Source organism: Pituophis catenifer, unplaced genomic scaffold, assembly GCF_029215685.1.
Source record: "Pituophis catenifer annectens isolate HBS135680 unplaced genomic scaffold, rPitCat1.0.hap2 SCAF_2, whole genome shotgun sequence".
Lineage (NCBI taxonomy): Eukaryota > Metazoa > Chordata > Lepidosauria > Squamata > Colubridae > Pituophis > Pituophis catenifer.
In genome coordinates, this window is record NW_027256882.1 from 8,672,801 (window position 1) to 8,696,495 (window position 23,695).

The 23,695-nt window shown below is 42.1% G+C and overlaps 1 protein-coding gene across 1 annotated transcript; it reads right to left on the reverse strand.

Moving 5' to 3' along the window:
* Positions 1 to 5,531: 5,531 nt before the first annotated feature.
* LOC139309819 (vomeronasal type-2 receptor 26-like) lies at positions 5,532 to 21,174 on the reverse strand. The gene is made up of 7 exons (XM_070934022.1): positions 20,901 to 21,174; positions 19,625 to 19,796; positions 14,375 to 14,666; positions 12,909 to 13,100; positions 9,904 to 10,131; positions 9,280 to 9,406; positions 5,532 to 6,427 (listed from the first exon to the last, which is right to left on the reverse strand). The coding sequence occupies exons 1-7, from the start codon at positions 21,172 to 21,174 to the stop codon at positions 5,532 to 5,534; spliced, it is 2,181 nt and encodes a 726-aa protein (XP_070790123.1).
* Positions 21,175 to 23,695: the final 2,521 nt, after the last annotated feature.

Below are 23,695 nucleotides of genomic sequence, written 5' to 3' on the forward strand. Positions count from 1 at the left end.
AATGGTCCAAACTGCTCTCGATGCATCAGTATACATATTGCTTGAAGTATTTAAATGGTGTTTAAAATATATTGTCCCCAACCTTGTACAGTAAAATTCCCTAATGTCCACTGAGCTTTTTTGGATGCTTAATGCACCATGTCTATCCAGTACCCTTAGCCTTCCTGAGGCCTGAGATGCCATATCCAGTTTTTTTAAACATAACTTGTGCAATGGGAATCTTGTTGATATGCCAGAAATATATAGTTGGTCAGGATCGCTAAAAATTCTATTATTTTAAAGGTGGCTTTTAGGGACAAGATTCTTTCAATCTCTTTCTGGGAGAGAGTCCAAGTCATCTTTCTGCAGCCATCTTCTCCAGTCTTCCTCTGAAAATTAGTTTTTGGAATTAGAAAAGTTAAATGTTTCATCTACAAACTGTTTTTTAAAAGCAGGAACGTCACTGAATTTTTTTTTCTTCCAAAAAAGAGGATGGAAATATGACATTAATAGCATGCAATAGTGTGAGCTGCCTATTTCACAGAAAAAGAAAATTATTATAAAGATGGTAGTCGTTAGGAAGAAGCAAGCAATTTCCCCTCTTGCAGATGAAAACTTGAGCCCAGGAAATGCTTCTCTTCTCTTTATTTACTGTCATTCCCCTCTTCCTACTGACACCTACAACATGGGAAGTATGCTGTAGAATAATATGGACATACCTGGGGGATTCTGCAGGTGGCCAACATGGTGGCAGTCTGAGAAGAGATCTCAGTCTCAGTCCCTTCAAGAACATTGAAAAGGTCCTTCTTCCTTCCACGACTGTAGTTAGGAACATTGACCTTCCCAACTGAGAGCAGGTCCAGCACAGCATCCCAAGTTATTCTTAGGTTCAAATAATTGTCACTGAGATTGAAACCCAGGTGAATGTTGGGAAAAGTTGGAGAACCTGGTTGATCTAAGATGGCCTAAAGAAATGAGAGAACTTTCCAATAGTAGGTGGATTCTCTTCTGGAAATGTAGGAGCATCGTGCATTCCTCCTTCCTTTAATCCATATAACACATTTCATTTCTACTGGTACTTTTATTCTAAGTGGTAGTCCTTTGGGTTTGAAGAAGAAATGTTGTCCACTTCATCTGTGGATATCAAGTTGGCTCTACAGTCCCAGCCTGGAGGTTCAGAGTCTAGCACAAGAGGAGTGGGCACTGAAAGTCCATCGTTATATTAGCTGTGAGTGTTGTTCTGTGATGCCGTACATGATTTTCTATCAGTTTTGCGGGGTGCTTGTCTGCAAAGCTGGTGGAGACTGCATAGCACAGGGCTTTCCAAAGGTTCTGTTAGTGGCTGCAGCTTCTGGTTATCTTGGCTAGATGTCACAGTGGCTTAATTTTTCTTTCACAGAGTCTTTCTAGCTCTTGCATGGTGGACCTTGAGGTGTCTACTCAGATTCCAGTATATAACAGAGCAACTGGCAAAGCATAAGGTGACCCTCCATTCTGATAACATGTCCTCCCATCTCATTTGGGCTCTGATAACCTAATAATGAACTGATTGGAACATGATCCTTGAAGAGATACTTTTACCTTTGCTAAGAGGCTTCTTTGCCCACCCAAAAATACAAATCACCAGGTAATTCAAGCAAAGCAAAAGGCATTTCTTAAAGGGGGAGGAGGGAGTCAAGTCTTTTTATAGGGTATAGAAACACATGATACAAACATTTGCAATATAGCAAGTGATCAAACAATAAAAGACGCTGATTACATTTGAGACTTCAACAATGGAAAACATTGATTCCACAGTACAGAACATTCTCCAAGTGGCAGATTTATGGGTTACAATACTCTTTCCAAGCAGTGTTTGCAGGTAACTTAAAACTCACAAGTGTATTCAGGTGGGTTCAAGTCTATTTATGGGGTACAGAAATAAATGTTACATGCAGTACATTTGGTGTATGTAATACATCAGAAAACAAGTGATCAAACTATAAAACGCAACTTTATTGGTATTTTTTATTTTAATGTTGCATATTGATCTAGTTTTTTCTTGATTGTAAGCCACCTAGAGTCACCTCTAGTCAAGGTGGGCAGTGTATAAATAAATAAATAAATAAATAAATAAATAAATAAATAAATAAATAAATAAATAAATAAATGAATGAATGAATGAATGAATAAAACTTCACGTAATTTTTTCTTCTTTTTTTGGGTAAAATATTTCTTTTTGGAGGTGTCAAAAAAACCCCATTCATCCAAGCCAACACTGTCAGTCGATTTAGGCTGCTGAGAGTATCCTGGTCAAAATCACCATCTCAGGAGGGGAGACAAAGGCAGCAGGCCTGTTTCCTGGCTCCAACTGATGCCAGAAGAGGGAAGGTGAGACCATCTCAGGAGGGGAGACAAAGGCAGCAGGCCTGTTTCCTGGCTCCAACTGATGCCAGAAGAGGGAAGGTGAGAAGGTGTATCATCAATACAGGTAGCCCTCCTCTGTCCCCAGCACTGAGGAACTCACCATGACAGAAGCTGTTCAGGAGCTACAAACAGAAAGGCTTGTTAAGAAAGTGGAGGAGCTGAAGGCCTTGTCTGTCCTCCATCCTCCAAAGAATAACATGGCTAAAGGTTTACACCCAAAAACTTCATTTTGGTCTTTGGGAATCCCTACCATATAACTTCACACAAACATATGGACTGACTTTTGATCAAGGGGCTGCCCCTTCTCAATCCAAGAGAAAGTTCTCTTGTCTCTTAAACCCTTAAGTCAGTTCTCATACAGTCCTCTGAAGGTTGACAGCCGAGACAGCATGATTGACGATCGTCTTTGCCTGAGACTCAAAATGACCCAGGTAAGCACAGAAGGGTCCCTCTCACCCCTCCAAAGCCAAATGCCCCTTGCCAGTTACCTCCAGTCATTGCTTGGTTGTGCTCATTGCATGGCCAACAGTGACTGAGAATTGGAATGAAAAAGAGGCCACACAGAATTAACGAGCCAAAATAAACCTTTAGGCACAGATTGTTGCCTCAAACATGCTCCTAAATGGTTCTGGTTTTTTGGCAGCAGGGAAGGACATGGAATCAAGCTAACTACAACACATCCATCTGCTCTGTCATCTCTGATCACAGATCAAAAATTGTGAATCCTAATTCCAATACCAGTTTCAAAACACAGGACCTCACTCTAGTATTTATTAAACAATATGTTAAATATATTTATTTTGTTTTATCACAAAAATAAAATACAAAACAGAAAAGCAAAAAAAAAAATATGATATATTCAGCACCAACAACAACAACAAAGAAAAAAAGTGACCCAAATATCAAATAGATTTAACATTAAACATATACTGAGTCAACCCTGCTGGATGCTGAAAAAAATAAAAATGTGTTTTGAAGTGGAGTCTTCTCCATAGGAATAGTGAGAAATGCCTTCAAAGAAAGAGATACACTTGTATCACACTCCCTCACCCCACTCATAACGTGATGTGGTTTTTATGAGTTTTTATGCTGTTATGTTTAAAGTTATAAGCCATCCAAAATCACATGTGTAGGGTGTTCATATAAATTTGTTTATTAAATAAATATATAACTAGGTATACATTTCAGAAAGGAGGGAAAATGATGCAAAAAAGGGGGAAATGATCAGGAGTGAGATCCTACCTAGCAAACCGCTAGGGATTATGGGCATCACTTTGCCGAACAAGTAGTAATTATCCCTCCTTGGATCCATCCATGCCCAGACGGTCGCCATTCACCTCTTCCGGCCACTCAATATTCCACAGAATTCACTGTTAAATGCAGCAGAGAGAATGCTAACTTTTCTCCATCCATTCAGAACGGAGCTGCTTCAGGCTGTTCCTTTTAAGGTAGCCCCCAGGAGGGTGGGGGACCGGAGGGAGCAGCTGGAATGGAGCTGTTTTTGTGAAAGGTAGGAAAATGGGGAAGGGGATTTTCCTGCCTGTCATCCATTCCTCAATCTAAGCACAGACTAAGGGAAGGATGGTAGGCAGGAATAATGCCCTCCCCATTTTCCTTTCATTCGCGACAAGGAGTGGCTGGGAGGGGAGGGGCCGGTGAGGAGCCCCTTGATGTGAGTGATGTTGAGTTGGCCACACCCACCAAGTCACATGACCTCCCCCCCAACAAGCCATGCCCACAGAACCGGTAGGGGAATTTTTTAAATTTCATCCCTGGAAATGATCCATCTGTCCGTACTTATAAATAATAGCGATGAATCACCTATTAAGAAACAAGATATTCCCATTTTGGGAGGGAGGGAGAATTGAGAAGAATGTAACTGTACAAAGATGTCCGTTTGAAATAAAGGAAATGTAATAACACCTACTCAAATTAGACAGGAAGTTGCAAGATTTGGCAAGATGAAGATAAGCAGCAGAAACCTCAACTGGGAGCAAAAGGAGAAATAGAGTTTAACCAAGAGAGGACTCTCCAAGGGCAAAACGACACATATGCTTAAACAAGACACAACTCCATAGACAAATGGACACATAGATTACAAGCAAGATAGAACTCCCAAAAAAGGTAGTAGCTTTGTGAAGTGTTACTTCCCTATTTCTGGAAATGAAATGCATAAAAGATCATACTATGCTGTTGTTCAGGGTCTCAGTTCCCTAAGTGTCTGGGACCCTTTTGCTGAAGTGCTTCAATTAAAGTTTTGGGAAAGTTCCTCACTCGTATGTGGCTCTGATTGGCTTTGGCACCAGGCTGAGACATTTTGGGGCCACCAATAGCATAATAAACCTCAGCTTGCTTCTCGCCTTCCTGTTATTGGCAAAGAAAGATGGTCTTAGATGTAAGAAAGATTTGCATCTTCCGATTCAGGGGTTGCTATAGGGATGAGATGCTGAAACTTCCAACAGGTCACTCTGAGCTGCAAAGCCACATTCCTTATGTCTCCATTTCCCTATCAAACAGTCCCATTCATCCGGAATCTGATTTTACCCACAGTATTGTCACTCCAAGTGAGACTTGGTGTATTGTTATTGGTTTCTTTAAGAATATACAGGAAAATAAATATGGGTAGCTTTAGAGATAAGAGGAATATCTCATCCCCATGTGCATCTTGCTCACGGGTAAAATTCAAAATTTTTCCCTACCAGTTCCGTGGGCGTAGCTTGGTGGGCATGGCAGGGGAAGGATACTGCAAATCTCCATTCCCTCCTGGGGGAAGGAAACTGCCAAATCTCCATTCCCAACCCAGTTTGGGGCCAGCCAGAGATGGTATTTGCCGGTTCTCCGAACTACTTAAAATTTCTGCTACTGGTTCTCCAGAACTTGTCAGAACCTGTTGATTTCACCCTTGATCTTGCTCCCTTCCTTCCCTATCAATTTTAAACCAATGTTAGTGCTACTATTTATTATTCTAATCTTTTGTTTTCTTTTGGCTTGAATATAACTTGCCTATAGTCATCCCTAACCAAGATGGGCAGCATGTAAATTAAACAAACATACATAGATACATTAAATTATCAAAACCTGTTAATCAAGCCTACTAAATAACATTTTTGAAAAATAATAGATTTGTAAAAGTCATTTTTTGTATTTTATTTTGACATCAAATGTTCTTTGGTATTCAGATCTGGCCTAAAAATAATAATGTAGAATTTAGGGAAGAATATGCAGCTCAGCAGTCCAGCACTGGAGGCCAAGATGGAGAAGACCTGAACAGCCACCGTGTACTTTCCTTTGGTGCTCAGGTAGGCAGGCACAAAGGACACCCAGACACTGCAGAAGACCAGCATGCTGAAGGAGATCAGCTTGGCTTCGTTGAAGGCCCCAGGGAGGTTCCTGGCCAGAAAAGCCACCGTGAAGCAGACAGAAGAGAGGAAGCCCATATACCCAAGGGCAACATAAAACATGGCGACAGAGCCTTCATTGCATTGTAGGATGATTTCTGTAAGTTGGGAGTTCATGTCAGAGTCAGGGAATGGGGGGAAAGTGCTCAACCAGATGCTGCAAATGACAACTTGGAGACCAGAACAAGAAAGGACAATGGAGTTGGCCAAGCTCTTCCCCAACCATCTCTGCACTTTATTCCCTGGTTTTGTGGCCAAGAAGGCTAACACCACTGTGATGGTTTTGGCCAAGATTGAAGAAATGGCAATTGAGAAGACAATGCTGAAGGCTGTTTGTCTGAGGAGGCAGGTCACCTTCCTTGGCCGGCCAATGAACAGGAAGGAAGTCAAAATGGAAAGCAGGAGGGAGACCAGGAGGATGTAGGAGAGGTCCCGGTTGTTGGCTTTGACAATTGGTGTTTCCATGAATTTAATGAAGATCCCCAAGCCAAAGCCTGTGGTTAAAGAGAGGAACAAGGCAATGGAAGTCAGGATAATCCCCAGATTTTCCTTATAAGAAAGATAACTTTTAATCCTGGGGATACAGTGAACTCGATTGATGTTTGGATGTTGATCTTCTGGACATTTGGTACATTTGTCTGCATCTGAAAAAGAGCAAGAGTAGAGTCTTATTTTAACATGTCATTTAATAAAATGCATTGTTTGGGTAAACTTGTTTCTGGTGTGAATGATTGTGTGTAGGTGAAGTCAATATATTTCTTCATTTCCCTCCAGCTGGAATATCTTAATATTCTTTGTTTTTTACTGTTACCATTTTATCAGTGAACTAGTTGAGAGAGAAGAAGGGAAGAAGGCAGTTCCACCATTTTATCTTTTCACTGCTAAATCGCTTGAAAATTAGAGCCCAGCCTTTTGTCAATGCTTTAAGGCACCAATGAGTTCAATAGTGGAATGAGGTACATGTGAAGGATTGGTTTATTTATTTATTTATTTATTTATTTATTTATTTATTTATTTATTTATTTATTTCAATTTGTATACCGCCCTTCTCCTAGTGGACTCAGGGCGGTGAACAGCCAGAACTAAAACACATGCACATACAAAATTTAAAATTGTTAAAAGAATTATATAACTGGCCCAATTTAAAACAATTCAATTTAAAACCCCATGACAATTTAAAACTAAAAAACTAAAAAGACTAAAAAAGGGGGAGGGGGTTCACGCCAGCCCTGCTTGATGGAAAAGAAAAGTTTTTAGGGCACAGAGAAAGACCCGGAGATCTGATATCCTTCGTATCTCTGGGGGAAAATCATTCCAGAGGGCGGGAGCTGCCACAGAGAAGGCCCTCCCCTTGGGGGTCACCAGCCGACATTGCCTGGCTGACGGCACCCTGAGGAGTCCCTCTCTGTGGGTGCGTACTGGTCGGTGGGAGGCTATTGGCGGCAGAAGGCGGTCCCGCAAATACCCAGGTCCTATGCCATGGAGTGCTTTAAAGGTGGTAACCAACACCTTGAAGCGCACCCGGAAGACAACTGGAAGCCAATGCAGCTCACGCGGGAGAGGTGTCACATGGGAGCGCCCCCTCGCTCCCATAATCCCCGGCGCGGCCGCATTCTGCACCAGTTGGAGCCTCCGGGTGCTCCTCAAGGGGAGCCCCATGTAGAGAGCATTGCAGTAGTCCAGGCGGGAAATGACGAGTGCCTGAGTAACTGTGCGTAAGGAGTCCCGATCCAGAAAGGGACGCAACTGGCGAATCAGGCGGACCTGATAAAAAGCCCCCCTGGCCACGGCCATCATATGCTCTTCTAAAGACAGCCGTGCATCCAGGAGGATGCCCAAGTTGCGAGCCCTATCCGTGGGGGCCAATAACTCGCCCCCAATAGCCAGTGATGGCACCAGTTGGCTATATCGGGAGGCTGGAAGCCACAGCCACTTGGTCTTGGAAGGGTTGAGACGAAGCCTGTTACTCCCCATCCAGATCCGCACGGCCTCCAGGCACTGGGACAACCCTTCAAGGGCATCGTTGGGATGGCCTGGGGTGGAGATGTACAGCTGAGTATCATCAGCGTACTGATGGAACTCCACCCCAAATCCATGGATGATCTCACCCAGCGGCTTCACATAAATGTTGAACAGAAGGGGCGAGAGGTTAATGTTGCTTATGTTAGCTGAAAATGATAAACACTGATTTTGCCATGGAGAAAGAAATGTCAGGTGGAGTGGCCCTTGAACATGAGTTGGACATGGAGTGAGGACATCAAAATGCATTCCTCATTTTTTTATTATCATTAAGAGGAACAACTTCCAATAAGATCAAGAAGGAAGTTTGGCTCAACCCCAACTCATGATTCCTCTCCTCTCCTCCCCTCCCCTCCTCTCCTCTTCATGGACCATGACTTTGAAAATTGTTTTAAGAGGAGACTCCAGCAGAAATTCTGCAATCTCAGACTCAGGAAGTATAAACCCAGGAGTCACCAGAAGCAGACCCAAAAAGGCATCACCTGAACATATGGAGCAGTCAAAGGATGATGACATAAGGCTAGCAACTCCCCTCCCCAGCAAGTAGAATGAAGAGCCCATCAAAGACACGGTATGTGCCAACTGTCAACCCTGAAGCTGACCTGACCGGAGCCATCTTGGAGCTTCAGTGTAGCCACACTGGAGCTGAGGGATAGGGAGGGGGGATTAGAGATAGCTGGAGTTTTGCAGCCAAAATAAAATCCTTTCTCTTGGGAACAAAGGACATTCTACCACCTGGCCAAAGGAAGGAGGAGTGATGTCACCAGGCAACCAGACAGCGCCTTGATTGGACCATGTGACTGATTGTTTGGGGTTTGAGGGAAACCTTTTATTTTTAATTAGATGAAAACTATGGGAACCTTCAGAGTCAGTTTTCACCAGATCTGTGACAAAATGATAAAGCTATCCTTTGAGTAATGTACCTGCCTTGGAGTTTTGCTTGCTATGGGTGTGTTACTTGGAATCCTGACAACTCCTTTAGCAAAGAAATACATCTTTTGATTAAAGGCAAGTAGCTACAACCTGAAACTGTGGCTGTTCAAAATAGCCATGAGACATGGACACTTGCAAGAATCTGATAGATCCTCCTATAGAAATCCAATCAAAGTTCCATCATTATATTCTGGAATCCAGAAACTCTCACTTTTTCAGAGCAATGAAATAAATAGTAATTTGAAACATGGAAGATGTGTTGTAAAATATAAAGAGGTAAGAGATGTCATCTCTCTCACAGTGCTCAACCGTCACTTATCCCATATCTTCATCCATGATCTGTATAACTGTTTGCTTGACCTATATACCAGATTAATCTCCAAGATATTTTCTTATAATTCATTATGACATAAATGTATATCTTGATCAAGACTCAAAGAAGTGGGATGCACTCCCACCACACCTTCCAAAATGCATGTTCATGGAGAATCTCAGGATTTATGGTCCTCCTCAAAGTCTGTCCCTTTCTCCTGCTGTCACCCACCTTCCATGGTGGAGATGGTTCCTTCTGCACAAGGACGGCAATTGTAGCAGCAGATGGGCTTCCCTTCCTGAGCCACCTTCATGAATCCAGGAGGACAGCTTTCCACACACCTGGAAGGAGGCTGGGGCTGGCCAGCAAGAGGGGAAAAATAACCTCCATTAAATGAATTATTTTATTTCCTAAAATACATGAAAGGAAACATTTGGGGATCTCCAATTCAAGGTTTAGCTTTGCTAAATTTGAACACTACAGGGAACGAAGAGCTCCTTAAATTGATGTGGTTGCTTGCTGTTTGTCTATTTACCTTCTCTTCTAATTTGTCTCCCACCACAATTCTAGATTAAATTCTCAATGTACCTACTGAAAAGAAACTTGAATGGATTTTTGTTTTGACAAAATCAATCACTTTGTCCCCTAATATAAATCCAGCTTCCTTGCAGAAGTTTGATGAAGAGTTAACTGGAATAGTTAGGGAGATTTTTCTCATAGATACCTGAACATCTAACAGGTAGATGATTCCTCTCTGGGAGAACTGAGATGACACCCCAAGTCTGTCCCTGCTCCAATTCTGCAATCGTCTTGGAAAGACCTTCAGAAAAAAACAGAATAAAGTCTTTTCCCCACCTTGTTCAGCATCTCCATCTTTGCAATAGCATTCTGGTTCATCATGAACTTGAAATCCAAGGATCCCACTCTTTCTAGCCTCCCAAGTGTCACTGTGATAGCAGAGTAATTGGGGAAAACCACCGTGTTCCCAATGTCGAGGTCTGCTACCAGCTTTCCATTCTCATCCAAATATACCCCATTGATGGAATTATTATAAAACTCAGCAGTTCGAAGGAAAGAATGAAACTGGAATGGAAGAGAAAATGGGCAATGTTATAGAGTCACAGAAAGTTCTTTGGTAAGACTCCTCCATCTCAGCTGGCATGAAGGATCTTGAGAGAAATGGAATTATTCCTGTAAAGAATATAGCCTAAGTGATTCCATATTTACCCTTCATATGACCTGAGTTAACCCTAAGCTATTTAGCTGATTAAGACACTTAGAAAGGGGAAATATGTATGACGCCTTTTCTGAGGAAATAATGTGTTAGTACATTCTGAGTTGGGTCAGGCTGACCTAAGCTAAATTAAAAGGAAGGAAGATACCCTGTTCCAATTAATTGTCTTAGTTAAGGACATATTGAAAGGGTATTTTTGGAGGGGAAATGCCCCTCCAAAAGAGAATTGTAAGTTGGAACAAATGTTGCTCAGAAAGCCAAAATGTTATGTAACATCTGAAAAACAATGATAAGTGGGGGCATTTTAATTGTTTTGCTAATTGCCTGAAAATGTATTTAAACCATGTATTCGGAGCTGTAAGACGTTCTCTCTCTTTCATGGGAGAACCCTTTTGCAAAAGCTTATGATACACACACACACACACACACACACACACACACACACACACACGTATATGTGTATCAAGCTTATGAAGGGAGGAGAACTTGTGGTTCAAAAGGTTAATTCAACTGCCTAACATGCAGGAAGCCCAAGTTCATATATTTGTGTGTGTGTGTGTGTGTGTGTGTGTGTGTGTGTGTGTGTGTGTGTGTGTATGTGTGTGTGTGTGTGTGTAATAAAACTACTTTTTACTTGTTCATGGTCTCCTTTTTACTTTTTATGAGGTTTGCTGCTTTTTTAAATCTCACAGATCTATATGAGGAAAATGAAATAAAAATCTTGTTAGAAGGACCAAGAACGACATGGAAAATAAGGAGAGTGAAGGATGTTCTTTATCTCTTCCATTTGTAGTTGTCACTGCAGAGTTTGGAAAACCAATGGGAAGTAACCAAAGCAAAGGATAGATGCAGTATGAACTATTGAGGTCCAAAATTAAAACCCTAAAGGAAATGGAAGTTGTGCTCAACAACACTGAAGGAATCTTGCCAATAAAGCCAAAATGAAATCAGAATCCCCACACAGAAACAATGTTATAAAAAAACTGGTTTACAGGTCAATCGGCAGCTAGGGAGAGAAATTTTTTTGCTGAGTTTGAGGATGACTGTGGGACCTTTGCTCTACTAGTAAGTTGTGGTTATGAAACTGTGCATTGAGGTGACAGGTGGGCAACTTGCCATGGAGCAGAGATGGTGAAAGATGATCTCTGGTACCAGTTAAGGTCACCTCCTTCAATTTTACATAACATATTTGGAATATTTTGTGGAATATTCTTCACTCTTGTTGCTTCCAGACTTTTCCTAGCCCAACCCTTCATCTTCTCACCTGACCTTAGCCTGCTTCTAGGCCCAAAGAGTCTTCTACTGGGAGTTTTGAGCCGGGGAAGAAAAATCAAAGGGATTCTTAGCAGAGGTGGCATTCAGCAGGTTATGAGCTGTTCTGCAGAACCGATAGCAAAAATTTTGAGTAGTTCAGAGAACCAGTAAATACCCCTGACTGGCCCCACCCACATCTATTCTCTGCCTCCCAAGTCCCAGCTGATCAGGAGGAAATGGAGATTTTGCAGTAACCTTCCCCTGGAGTGGGGTGGGAATGAAGATTTTACAGTATCCTTCCCCTGCCACACCCACCAAGCCATGCCACCAAGCCATGTCATGCCCATCAAGCCACGCCCACAGAACCGGTAGTAATAATTTTTGAATCCCACCACTGATTCTTAGCCAAAGAATAAGACCCACTCTCGGGAAAGCCCGGGAAGTGAGAGGATCGCAGGTTTTAAACAGCTTAATATACACAACGCACTTTTTAGTGTATGATGTGGTAATGGTCCTGCTAGTAAAAAAAAGAGTCAAAGAAGAAAGAGGTGGAAGAAAAATATTTTTACCAAGAATTTTGTAAAAAGAAATTGGAAAAGAAATGAGCAGGGTGAAATGTGTTGTAGAAAGGAGAGCGGTGGAAAATTGGAATTTAATGTAATTTTTATATTCAGAATACATTATAATTATTGTCAGGTTCTTACAATTGTAACATAGATTCTCAGATGCGGCGGAGAGCTTTGCAATAGAAAATAAGTACCTGCCATGCCTTCATCTTTGGAGTTTTCGCTTTTTTACCAGTTTTAAATGTGTTCCTGGATCTGGATAAATAAGCTGCATTTAAGGCCCTTGCCACAGCCCAGATTGTGTTGTAAATTAAATAGCTGTCCCGAGTTAGGATTGGATCCATCTCCTCTTCCTTGAGAGCTTCCAAGTCTTGTCTCTGCCTGCACTGTATCCAGACTTTCACCGAAAAGGCATCATTGGTGTAGGAACACAGGAAGGAGATCTCTACATAGTATCTCATAAAAGAATAAAGGTTCAAAGGCCTACTATACTTTGCAAATTTGTTTTTCCGCATACGAAAGGAAAATATGCTATGGAAGTATTTGACTGGAAAAGCTTGTTTTGACAAATAAACAGTGAAGTCCCAGCGGATTGTGAATAGTAGGACTTTTCCTCTAGGAGGTTCCATAAGCCTTTCAAATACTAGATACACAAGCAAAATCCCTGCCCTGAATGAATTCAAGTCTGCACCAAAAATAAAGACATTGATCTTTCTCCAACTGAGGAATAAATGCCAGTCTATCTTCGCTTCCTGTGTAGCCGGAGAAAAGGTTTGTGATAAAACTGGACAAATGCCATTCCTGACCAGCAGGGAAGTCAACGTCGTCATGAACCGTTGTCCATTCTCAGTGTCTGGAGCAAGGAGACCCACCAAGGTCCACCTGAAATGGAGGACCAGCTTCACCATCCCTGGGTACTGGGCTCCTTCAGCAGGGAGCATTGGGTAGAAGAAAGGATTTTCATCACTCATAACCTGGGAGTCAAAACTGTGACTGATCTTAAAAGGAAAAAAAAAGTTAACTTTATTTTTTTTGAGAGAGAGATCATAAAAACAATATCCAGCCCAAATGGAGGAATTGTTCGACGCCTGGTCATTCTGTTTACATTGCCTCTCTTCTCACTTCAATAGCAAAACAAAATAGATGACAGGACAGTGGTGGGGCTCCTTAATAAGAACAATGAGTCTGCTTATAGAAACGAAGTACAAGGGATGACATTGTGGTGTAAAGAAAATAATCTTATACTTAACACCAAAAAAACTAAAGAACATAAAATAGACTTCAGGAGGAAGAGAGATGTACATTTACCATTGTACATAAATGGTGAGGAGGTGGAGAGGGTTGGTAGTTTTAAATTTCTGGGCATTTATATCTCAGAGAACCTCTCATGGACTATGAATGTTGACATGCTTGTGAAGAAGGCACAGAAGAGGCTGTACTTGCTGTTTGAGGAAGTTGCACAACATTCTCAGAGACTCATCCTGCTTATAATCTTTTTGGACTGTTGCCTTCTGGCAGAAAATACAGAACAAATAAAACTCAGACCACACATTTTCTGAATAGTTTTTATCCCAGATCTATAATTCCACACAATGGACTAATGGGCCACCATCAGTAAGCTGTTGGACAGCATTATTTGGTCTGCTGTGTGGATGTTTGGGTGATTTAGGGGTGGGGAATTTTTGGTGGGTGGGGGTGTGTCTGGGAATTGTCATGTGTGTTGGGCTTGGTCTCTTGGTGTTATGTGAATTTTGTTGTATGGGTATACTGTGTTTATACGTACAATGACAATAAACTTTATAAATATAAATATAAAAGCACTTAGACTTATATTCCACTTCACATTGCTTTTACAGCCCTCTCTAAATGGTTTACAGAGTCAGCATATTGCCCCCAACCATCTGGGTCCTCATTTTACCCACCTCAGAAGGATGGAAGGCTGAGTCAACCTTGAGCTGGTGAGATTAGAACTGCCAAATTGCAGTCAGTAGCAGTCAGCAGAAATAGCCTGCAGTACTGCCTTCTCACCACTGAGCCACTGCAGCTCTTCAGTGAAGCATTTGGCTATTGCAAATCGCCAGCAGAGATGCATAGTCTGCATTATGATTGTACCAGAGAGAGGATTGTCTGCTGGGATCCTTCTCCACCATTTGATAGAACCTTCATCCTTACTTCATAAATTCCTATAATAGAACTTTGCTCTTCATTTAGAAGAGAGGATGTCTGGCTGTAAGTTGCATGTCTAGAAATGGTCTTCCCAACAAAGACACACCTGTGGGATTTTGTAGGTTTCCAACATGGTTGAAATCTGGATGGAGATGTCAGTAGCAGCAGCTTCGAGAACAGCCACTGTGTTTCTCTGCCTTCCACAGCTGTAGTTGGGAACATTGGCCTCCCCCTCCGAAAGCAGGTCCAGCAAAGCCTCTGAGGTCATTTGTGGTGTGAAATAATTGTCATAGACGTTGTATCCCAGGGTGACATTGAACAAAATGTTGGGATTCTTGTCGATTGCTTGGATTGTGAAAAGGAAGGATAACATTTTCCAGTACTCTGTTCCTGGTCTCCTGAAAGTATGAAGGTATCAGGACATAATCAGTGGAAGCAACATTTTATTTAACTGGTAAATTTAACAATTGTATTTTTAATCCACCTAAGGCTCAGAGGTTTGGAGTCATTTTAATATCCCCCCATCCACCAAAAAAAAAAAAAAAATCTCACCTATCGAATAGAACTTCTGGGATACTTTCCATTTTTCCTTTATTTTTGGATACCAAATGCATCTTATTTCTGAGTTAGTCTAGTAATTTTTAGCTTTTTCTAATTCTTTTTTAAATTTATATTTATAAAGAATTGTTTAAGAAAATGAAATATTATTCAAAATGAAAAAGGAATGAAAAAATAGAGAAAGGAAGAAAAGGTCCAAAAAATTAAAAACAGAGAAAGAAAAATCCTGATTCCCCATCTTCTTTTTTTGTCCCCATCAACACATAATTTTTCATTTCTGTGAATTCTACATTTTTCACTATCTAGTCCTCCACTGTGAGGATTCCATGATTCTTCCATCATTGAATACAATAATCTTGCCACAGTTACCATATATAAACACTATGAATGTTATTTACCGTATTTTTTTCACTTTTCCCTTCCAAAAAAGTGGGTGGAAATGTCTGTGTGTCTTATAGAGCAAATGTTGCTGAAGCCTCACCCACCCACTGGCCCCCACGCTTCGGCCTCTGCCTCCCAGCAATTTGCCTCCTTGCAGCAAACAGAAAACAGCCTGGTCAGCTTCAGCATAGCCTGATTCAGGACAAGCAGCTGACTGGCTGTGATCAGCCTCCCAGAATACTGCCAATCAGCTGTTCCAGGTTGTGGGGATCACCACTGCCCATTGCCGCTGTCGCCACCCATCACCATGGCCGCCTCTCACCACCTCTGTGTGCCCCATTTTTGTCCTCCACGAGCCTCATTTTTGGCCTCATTTTTGGCCCGTTCCAGGTGGCAAGGATTGCAGGTTGTTTTCCTCCCTAAAAGTTAGGTGCGTCTTAGATTCCAGAACATTTTATAGTGCAAAAAATACGGTAATTCTTTGCTCAGAAGTCCCACTAAAAAAAAATCTGGTTTCTTCACAATTTTTAGCCTTTCTAATTCTTTGCATTGTTATGTTAATTTGATATAAAATTTCTGAGCTTTCTCACATGTCTACCCTGCATGATAAAATGTTTCCCCATTCCTTTCACAATTCTTGCTTTGCTTTGAAATGTGTTTACACATCTTTGGTAATTTATCTGATGTCCTATACCAAGAATACATCATTTTATTTCAAAAAAAAAAAAAAACTTATGACAGACTATAAACAGAACACCAGTTACCCAAATTCTCTGCATCTCTATTTAATATCCAAGTTTAATAGTGCATTTAGTCATGCAAATTGAGCCTCTTCATCTTTTGTTTCAAATCCTTAAAACTTTATACATTTTTGTTATTACATGTTCACCATGTGTACATAATTCAGTTACAAGTGTGACCTATTATTCCACATGAAATATAGAATCATTAAAGGACACATACAGACAGATACACCCACAATGAAACATAAAATGAGCAACTATCACTGTTAACAAGTGCAGTAAGTGCTAAATTTCTGGAGGTGTTTAAATGGCCTATATCTAAACTTAACTTAGCTATAGAGACTTAGCTGACAAATAACTCATTGTATGATTGGGATGCTGGCATCCACTCAAATGAGATTCACACATTTAAGAAAAGTCAATTCTTAACTGGGATCCATTCATTTAATTGGTGGTACAGAATAGAATTATCTCATTTTTACTTCAGAGGAAAATTCAACATTTCAGCATTTTTCTACCCATCCTGATGACCTTATTGGGCATGAGAGTGGTAGAAGAAAAGAACCATCCTCTCTTCTCCATCCACAGTCCAACTCTGCTGAGAGAATGTCAAGAAAAGCAAATGCTTCTTCTTCAAAGTCAAGAAAGAAGAAGATCTCAACTGATTATTTATTTGAGAATTTCAAATCAGGATCATCAGCTGAAAAAGGGTGACCGAAGAATGAAATGAGATAGAAAGAGAGAAAAAGTATCAGATCAAAGAGATGATTCATTGTAAGAGAGACAGCTGAAACTTTAGAACTTAGGGTGGAATGGAGAGGATCTAATTCTGTACATAAAATTTTGACGTACAGAGAAATTTGAGTCAAAGGAGATTTGTTGAAGCTTAATGATGAAAGCAACATCCTCGTTGCAGAGACAATGCCACCAATTAGAAACTCTCCTGGCTTGTAATAGTTCTCTGGATGCACCTCATCCCTCTTCAGAATCAGGAGACATTTGGCTCTGAGACTTGCCAGAACTTCCTGGGGCAGCAGAAGCAGGAGAAGTAGCAACATGACTTTTGTTCCTGATGGAGTCTCCAGCCTTGCTTTGAAGACACAGTGATAGGAAGAGGTGGAAGAAACCAAAGTCCTCTTCCAAGGCAGAAGCTCCAAAGATTTCCTAATAGTGACAGAGTCTATACAAGCCTTCATATCTGCAGCCCCTGCCTGTCATAAAAGGTTTCAAGGTTCTCTATTTCTTCAGGGCCATTTATGCCTCCAAGATTTTCCAGTGCAAAGAGATCAGCCAACAAGGTGTTGATATGATGTCAAAGCGGAAGCCTGTTATGGCTGTGTTTGTGTGATATTTGGAAGCAATCCAAAATGTCTTTTGAGATTTAGCACCAAGAGAATAAATAAATCACTATGATTTGGATAATGGGAACAAGAATAGACATCATCTCTCTAAACTCTGAGTGAGTCAACAAGCAGGTGCCCAATGGGAGAAGTCACAAATGGGGTGAAACTCTGAAAACGAGACAAGAAGTGAGACAGGAGAACTTTCTCCCAAACCTCTCATCCTACCATTGCATCATCATTACAGCATTACAGCATTACAGCATCATGGCAACTAGTCAGCTCATAAAGTATTTCCCTGACACATCCCTTAGAAAAACTCTCCATACATTCCAGTCTCAAGAGAGAATTTTGGCTTCAGTCTGAAATGTCAATCCTCAATATGGATACAGCTGACTCTGGTTTGCCTTTGTTAAGAGATGGGTGGCTGTTTTTATTCATATGACATTCTTTTCTCTTACAAAGTTCCAAACCAGAACAAAACCCTTCAAAATCACTTTTATTCATTATAGTCATCAAAAGTTTGACTTTGGGTTCAACTGTTGGGACAATTCTGAAAAAAAACCTAGACATTTTTCTTCATTGGTGAAATGCCATTATTTGTTTGTAAAGGTGGAATCAATAACAGAATAAACCAGAAGAGGGTGTTTGTCGGGGACCAGTGTGTAAAGAGAGAGAGAAAATACAGCAAAATGTCTACATGTTTAGAGATAGATCAATAAATAGGTAGAATTAGGATAGCATAACTTTTGTAGACATAAAACCTATGAAACCTGTTGAACTGATCTAGGCAATGAGATTAAAATCCACCAACTATAAAACTTTTCTAATTTGTTTTTCTAATTTTGTTTTCTAAGATACTCTATAGTCCTTCCATCAATTCTGAAGCTGACCTGACCGAGGCCATTTTTGAGGCTTCAGTGTTGCCACGCTGGAGCTGAGGGATAGGAAGGGGGGAACCTGACACCTTGGTTAAATGTGTGTGAAGAGTTCATCAGAAAGTGGAAATGTGTTAAGTGAATAACTTTTTGGCATCCAACATGGCCCAGGGCAGGCCTAGCACAGGGACATTCTTAGCATCCCCTCTATGAAACCATATCATCCTGTTGGACAAGAAAGCAGCCCTTCCCTCTGGCATCCGCTGCCTTGTGGAAGAGCCTCCCTGGAGATCTAGATGGCCTCAACTACCTCAAGATTAGGTCTATTGCTGTTATTGGTGTTGATGTATCTTTAGTGATTGATTGATTGGTTGGTTGGATGGTTGATTGATTGATTGATTGATTGATTGATTGATTGATTGATTCCTGGCATGAACTGGTTCCAAACTGCTTTGCACTCCTTCAACTGTTATTCTCCCCTCCCAAATTCCCACCATAGAAGCATAGAGGTTTATTACCCATCTGTTCCCCTCCCTCCCCCCATCCTTTGATTACAGGATTGCAGTGAAACAATTGCTTCATTGGAGAATGTGACTGATGACACACCTTGGGGGGAGGGGGAAACAGAGTCAGAGCCGGAATGAAAATTAAGTGACGTCAGAGTTGGCTTCAGTTAGAATATGCCGACCTGAAGCTCCTAATAAATAACTAGATTCCTTTTGAAGTTTGGCTCAAGGCTCATGATTTAATTAGGGCATTGGTTGGAAACCTGACACTAGGTGACAAAGTTCTTCTGTATACTCAGCCACTCCCCTCTGACCCACTCCGAGGGTGATCATCCCTGGTGACACATCTGACCTTGGCACTTTCAGTGGTTATCTCCAGATGATACTCCTGCATGTAGGTCCAAACCTGGGCAGGAAGAACCCCAGTTGCTGGCAATGTCAAATAAAGCTCTGAGGCCTGAGGCCTAATTTATTAGAGATGTCATGTTGGCACATCTGGGAAAATCCAAATCTGAAAGCTTCCAGGTTTTCCACACCCAGCTGACAGTTCACAGCCCTGCCCCACACCCACAAGTTCATCACATTGTCCAATCAACTCCTCACACTCAACTGAATACAATCTTCAGGCAGTCTCCAGCAGGCGCAGGCAAAAGTCCTTGGATATGGAATGTTGTCATGACTAACTTTCACTCCAACAACAGCCCCCTCCCAATTTCCCCAGCTAAAATATGTGGCAGTTAAGAAGCAAGAAAGAAAACTGTCTTCCAAAACTGACAGGGGATTCCTGTTAAACTTCACACCCAGCTGTTGTGTCCTGTGGGTGTCCTCCTCCCTGGGGCTATCCCTGCAGGTGGGATGATACAGGCGGCAGCTCCTGGTGCTGGACCAGCCATAGTCACTGCTGCCATTACACTGGCTGAGGGGCTGGCTGTGGTGGTGGATGTTATTACTCAGCCTCCTGTTGTGGCTGGAGGTGGCTGTCATCAGGTTGCATGGCCCGGGCCTGGTGTTCACACACCTTGAGGTTCTTGAAAGCCCCCTGCATGAACTTGATGTCTTGTTCCATCATCCAGTCATCTTGGTTGAATTCTTCACCCTCTTCTTCTTCCTCCTCCAGCTCCACTCATTGTTCCCGCCAGCAACTGCCGCAGCTTCCATGAGTGAAAGTCATCACCATGGCCTTCCCCTCCATTCCTCCTTTTGCCTGATGCCCAGAGATCACCTGGATCTCAGCAGATTGCCACATCTTTCTGCCTCCCCTGTCCATTCAGAGCGATCCAGGCCTGGAGGAGGCCTCTTCAAAGCCTCCTCCCCAGCATTCAATCTCCTCCTAATTGCTCCCTTGAGCCTATATCATGTGCATGGTCCCCACGGTAGAGATGATGTCCTCTCTGGGTTGACCACAATATCAGATTTTGCCTAATGTCAGACCTGGCCCAGTCTGATCCCTTAGGAAAGTAAAAACCCTCAACTCCATTTGTCTGCAATGAAAATAACTTTTATTTAAAAATTCAGGTTGCAGTAAAGTCAGGAGGAATCTGAAGTTCCCATGAAACAATACAAAAAACAAACCCTTAGTTTCCCACCCTTCCCCCATGTCTAGTTGGTCTTTAGCCAATCGGATATCACTGAGATGTTTTGGGAAATGCTGAAGTGTTTGGGCTGGTGAAATTCCACACTCAGGGTGAACGACCTTGAAGATGTCTGGCACAAACTGCTTTGCACTCCTTCCACTGTCATTCCTCCCTCCCAAATTCCCATCATAGAAGCATATAGGTTTATTACCCAACTGCCCACCCTAATCCTGATTCTTTAATGGTAGGACGCTTGTGAGGTGCCAAGCCAATGATGGAAGACCTCACAAAACCAATGGAATAGCTTGCCTCCAGAAGTTGTGGGTGCTCCAGCACTAGAGGCTCTAAAAAAGTTACTAGACAATCATTTGTCTCAAATGGTATAGGGTCTCCTGCTCAAGCAGGGGGTTGGACTAGAAGACCTCTAAGGTTCTTTCCAACTCTATTGTTCTATGTTCTGTGTCAAACAGAGGCAAATGAAAGATATAAACCAACAACAAATTGCAATCAATAATTAATTGTCACAAGTCTAAGAAACAATTTCATTATTACTTCCCTACTTTTATCATTAGATGTTCCTTCATGTTTAGATCTGGTCTCATGATAATAATGTAGCACTTGGGGATGAAGATGCAGCCCAGCAGTCCAGCACTGGAGGCCAAGATGGAGAAGACCTGCACAGCCACCATGGACTTTCCTTTGGTGCTCAGATAGGTGGGCATGAAAGAGACCCAGACACTGCAGAAGACCAGCATGCTGAAGGTGATTAGCTTGGCTTCATTGAAGGCCCCAGGCAGGTTCCTGGCCACAAAAGCCACCACAAAGCAGACAGCAGCTAGGAAACCCATGTAGCCGAGGACAACATAAAACATGGTAATAGAGCCTTCGTTGCATTGAAGGATGATCTCTCCAGGCTGGGAGTGCATGTCGGAATCAGGGAATGGGGGAGAAACTCCCAGCCATATGACACAGATGAAAATTTGAACAGTAAAACAAGAAAGGATGATGGAGTTTGTCAAGCTCTTCCCCAGCCATCTTCTCACCCTGTTTCCTGGTTTTGAGACCAGGAAGGCCAGCACCACCGTGACTGTTTTGGACAACACAGAAGACACAGCTACTGAGAAGACAATGCTGAAAGCTGTTTGTTGGAGAAGGCAGGTGGCTTTCCTTGGCTGGCCGATGAAAAGAAAGGAGGACAAAAAACAGAGCAGGAGGGAGATCAGGAGGATGAAGGAGAAGTCTCGGTTGTTGGCTTTGACAATTGGAGTTTTTTTAAGTATTTAAGGAATATGATTAAAACAAGGCTTGTGGTTAGGAACAAGAGTAGAGCAAAGAACACAAGGATTATGCCCAGATGTTCTTCATAAGACAGGAAGATTATTCTTTTTGGGATACACCGGACTCTGTTCTGTTTCAATTAATCAGGGGAAGGATTTGCCTCCAGAAGTTATGGGTGCTCCAACAAAGAGATTACAAAGAGATTGGACAACCATTTGTCTGAGATGGTAAATGATAGGGTTGCCTGCTTGAGCAGGGGGTTAGACTAGAAGACCTCAGATGTTCCTCCCAACTCTCTTATTCTGTTTCAGGCATGCTGTATTTTCACGGGACAGAGATTTGAGTCTAGAGGTGGGGAGTTTAGTTTTAGCGTCTAATTGGGTGGGTGGAGGTGAAAGATGAACAAGTTTATCTGTCCTAGGTTTCTTTTGTGTTCTTTATTGAAGAAATGTGGGTTTTGGGGGGAGGGAGGGGGTCAAAGGAGGAAGCTCATCTGAAGCTGCCACCTTACCATCCAGTGCCTGGTTTCCCAAGCCTAAAAGAGTCAGGAGAGGTCTGCAGTCTCCCAACAGCCTGATGATCAGGGTGGAAGGCTTCAAAAGCAGCCGCCATTTCTACAAGGACTTGTCAGGGTATTGAAAATGGTGGCCACTTCCAGGAGGCAACGGGGATCAGGCCCAGGCACTGCAGGGTCCTGTTGGGGCAAGAGCAAAGGATGGGAGGCTTCCAGCCAGAGGGAAAGGTGTCACCACATCTGGAAGATCCTTAACACTTCTTTACCAGAAAGAGAGCTTTGTGGGGGCATAAGGAGAGGTTTGTACCCCTGAAGACAGAGCTCATATTTGGGGGAAGGAGATGGAAAAGGGGGCTCTTTTGATGGGGAGAAGGTAACTCTGGCAAGCAAATATTTTCCTCAAGATAAAACACTTCAATGTGAAGGAAGACAGACAGCCCTGATCATTAGTGGGAGAGAAGTTCAAAATCTAAAATCATCCAGTGACACTTTTTGCCTAAAGCCAAGTTCTCCACCAGGAAACATTTCTGGCCTTTGCTTTCCCACCTCAGTGCCCAATGTGTGGAAGAGACTGGCAGTGGAACATGGGTCCCCCTTCCCTCCCTTTCTTCCTTACATGGGGTGAAAGGCATCCTTTATTTTTCTCTCTCTCATTTTCTGTGCATTGGAGTCATACTTATTTTTAATTATGCAAACTCCTGATGACTAATTTTTAACTTTTCTATTACACTATTGCATCAGACATTTTGTGTTGGTGTCCTTCAGCATTAACTTTCAAAATAATTACACTTTGGTTTTAACTCAGTAGGAAACTATCTCAGTTCAGTGACATGTTCAGGCATTAAATAGTCCCTGGGGTTTTCTCTTTAAACACAATGCCAACAAATATCCAATTTCTTTTTCTTCAGTCACAGGTGCCGTGTATTCCCTCTGGGGCCAATTTCAAGGATGGAGCTTTTAAACCTCTCAATTATTGGTGACTAATTTAATTCTATCTCTACCCTATAATTCTGAACCAGATGGGAATTATTTCCCTTTCGTTTCTCTCCAGAGAAATGCCCAACAAACTCTGAGTCCAAGAACTAGTTGAATTACCCGGGAATCTCTCGTGAGAAGGAAAATTATTATCCTCAAAGTTTTATCTCTGTTCTTTGGCCGAATCCTCCAGGGGAGACTTTGGGCAGAGACAGATGGAGTCAGCTGCAGTTCACTTCTCACACTGACCTGCAAGGCCCTAAATAGAAATGCTTCCTGGTGGAGAACTTGGCTTTAGGCAAAAAGTGTCACTGGATGATTTTATCTAACTAACGATCAGGGCTTTCTGTCTTCCTTCACCTCAAAGTGTTTTATCCTGGGGAAAATATTTGCTTGCCAGAGTTACCTTCTCCCCATCAAAAGAGCCCCCTTTTCCATCTCCTTCCCCCAAATATGTCTGATGCAATAGTGTAATAGAAAAGTTAAAAATTAGTCATCAGGAGTTTGATAAGTATGACTCCAATGCACAGAAAATGAGAGAGAGAGAAATAAAGGATGCCTTTCAGCCCATGTAAGGAAGAAAGGGAGGGAAGGGGGACCCATGTTCCACTTCCAGTCTCTTCCACACATTGGGCACTGAGGGGGGAAAGCAAAGGCCAGACTCTTCCTGTTGCTCATAG

Bases quoted from the DNA above. Each gene is read 5' to 3' on its own strand.
- LOC139309819 (XM_070934022.1), bottom strand. From the start codon at position 21,174: ATGCACTCCCAGCCTGGAGAGATCATCCTTCAATGCAACGAAGGCTCT. The intron at 19,797-20,900 runs GTGCTGGACTGC...GGGAACAATGAG, and splicing joins CTTCTCCATCTTGGCCTCCA to TGGAGCTGGAGGAGGAAGAA. The intron at 9,407-9,903 runs GTGGGGAAAAGA...CTTGCTGGCCAG, and splicing joins AGATGGAGATGCTGAACAAG to CCCCAGCCTCCTTCCAGGTG.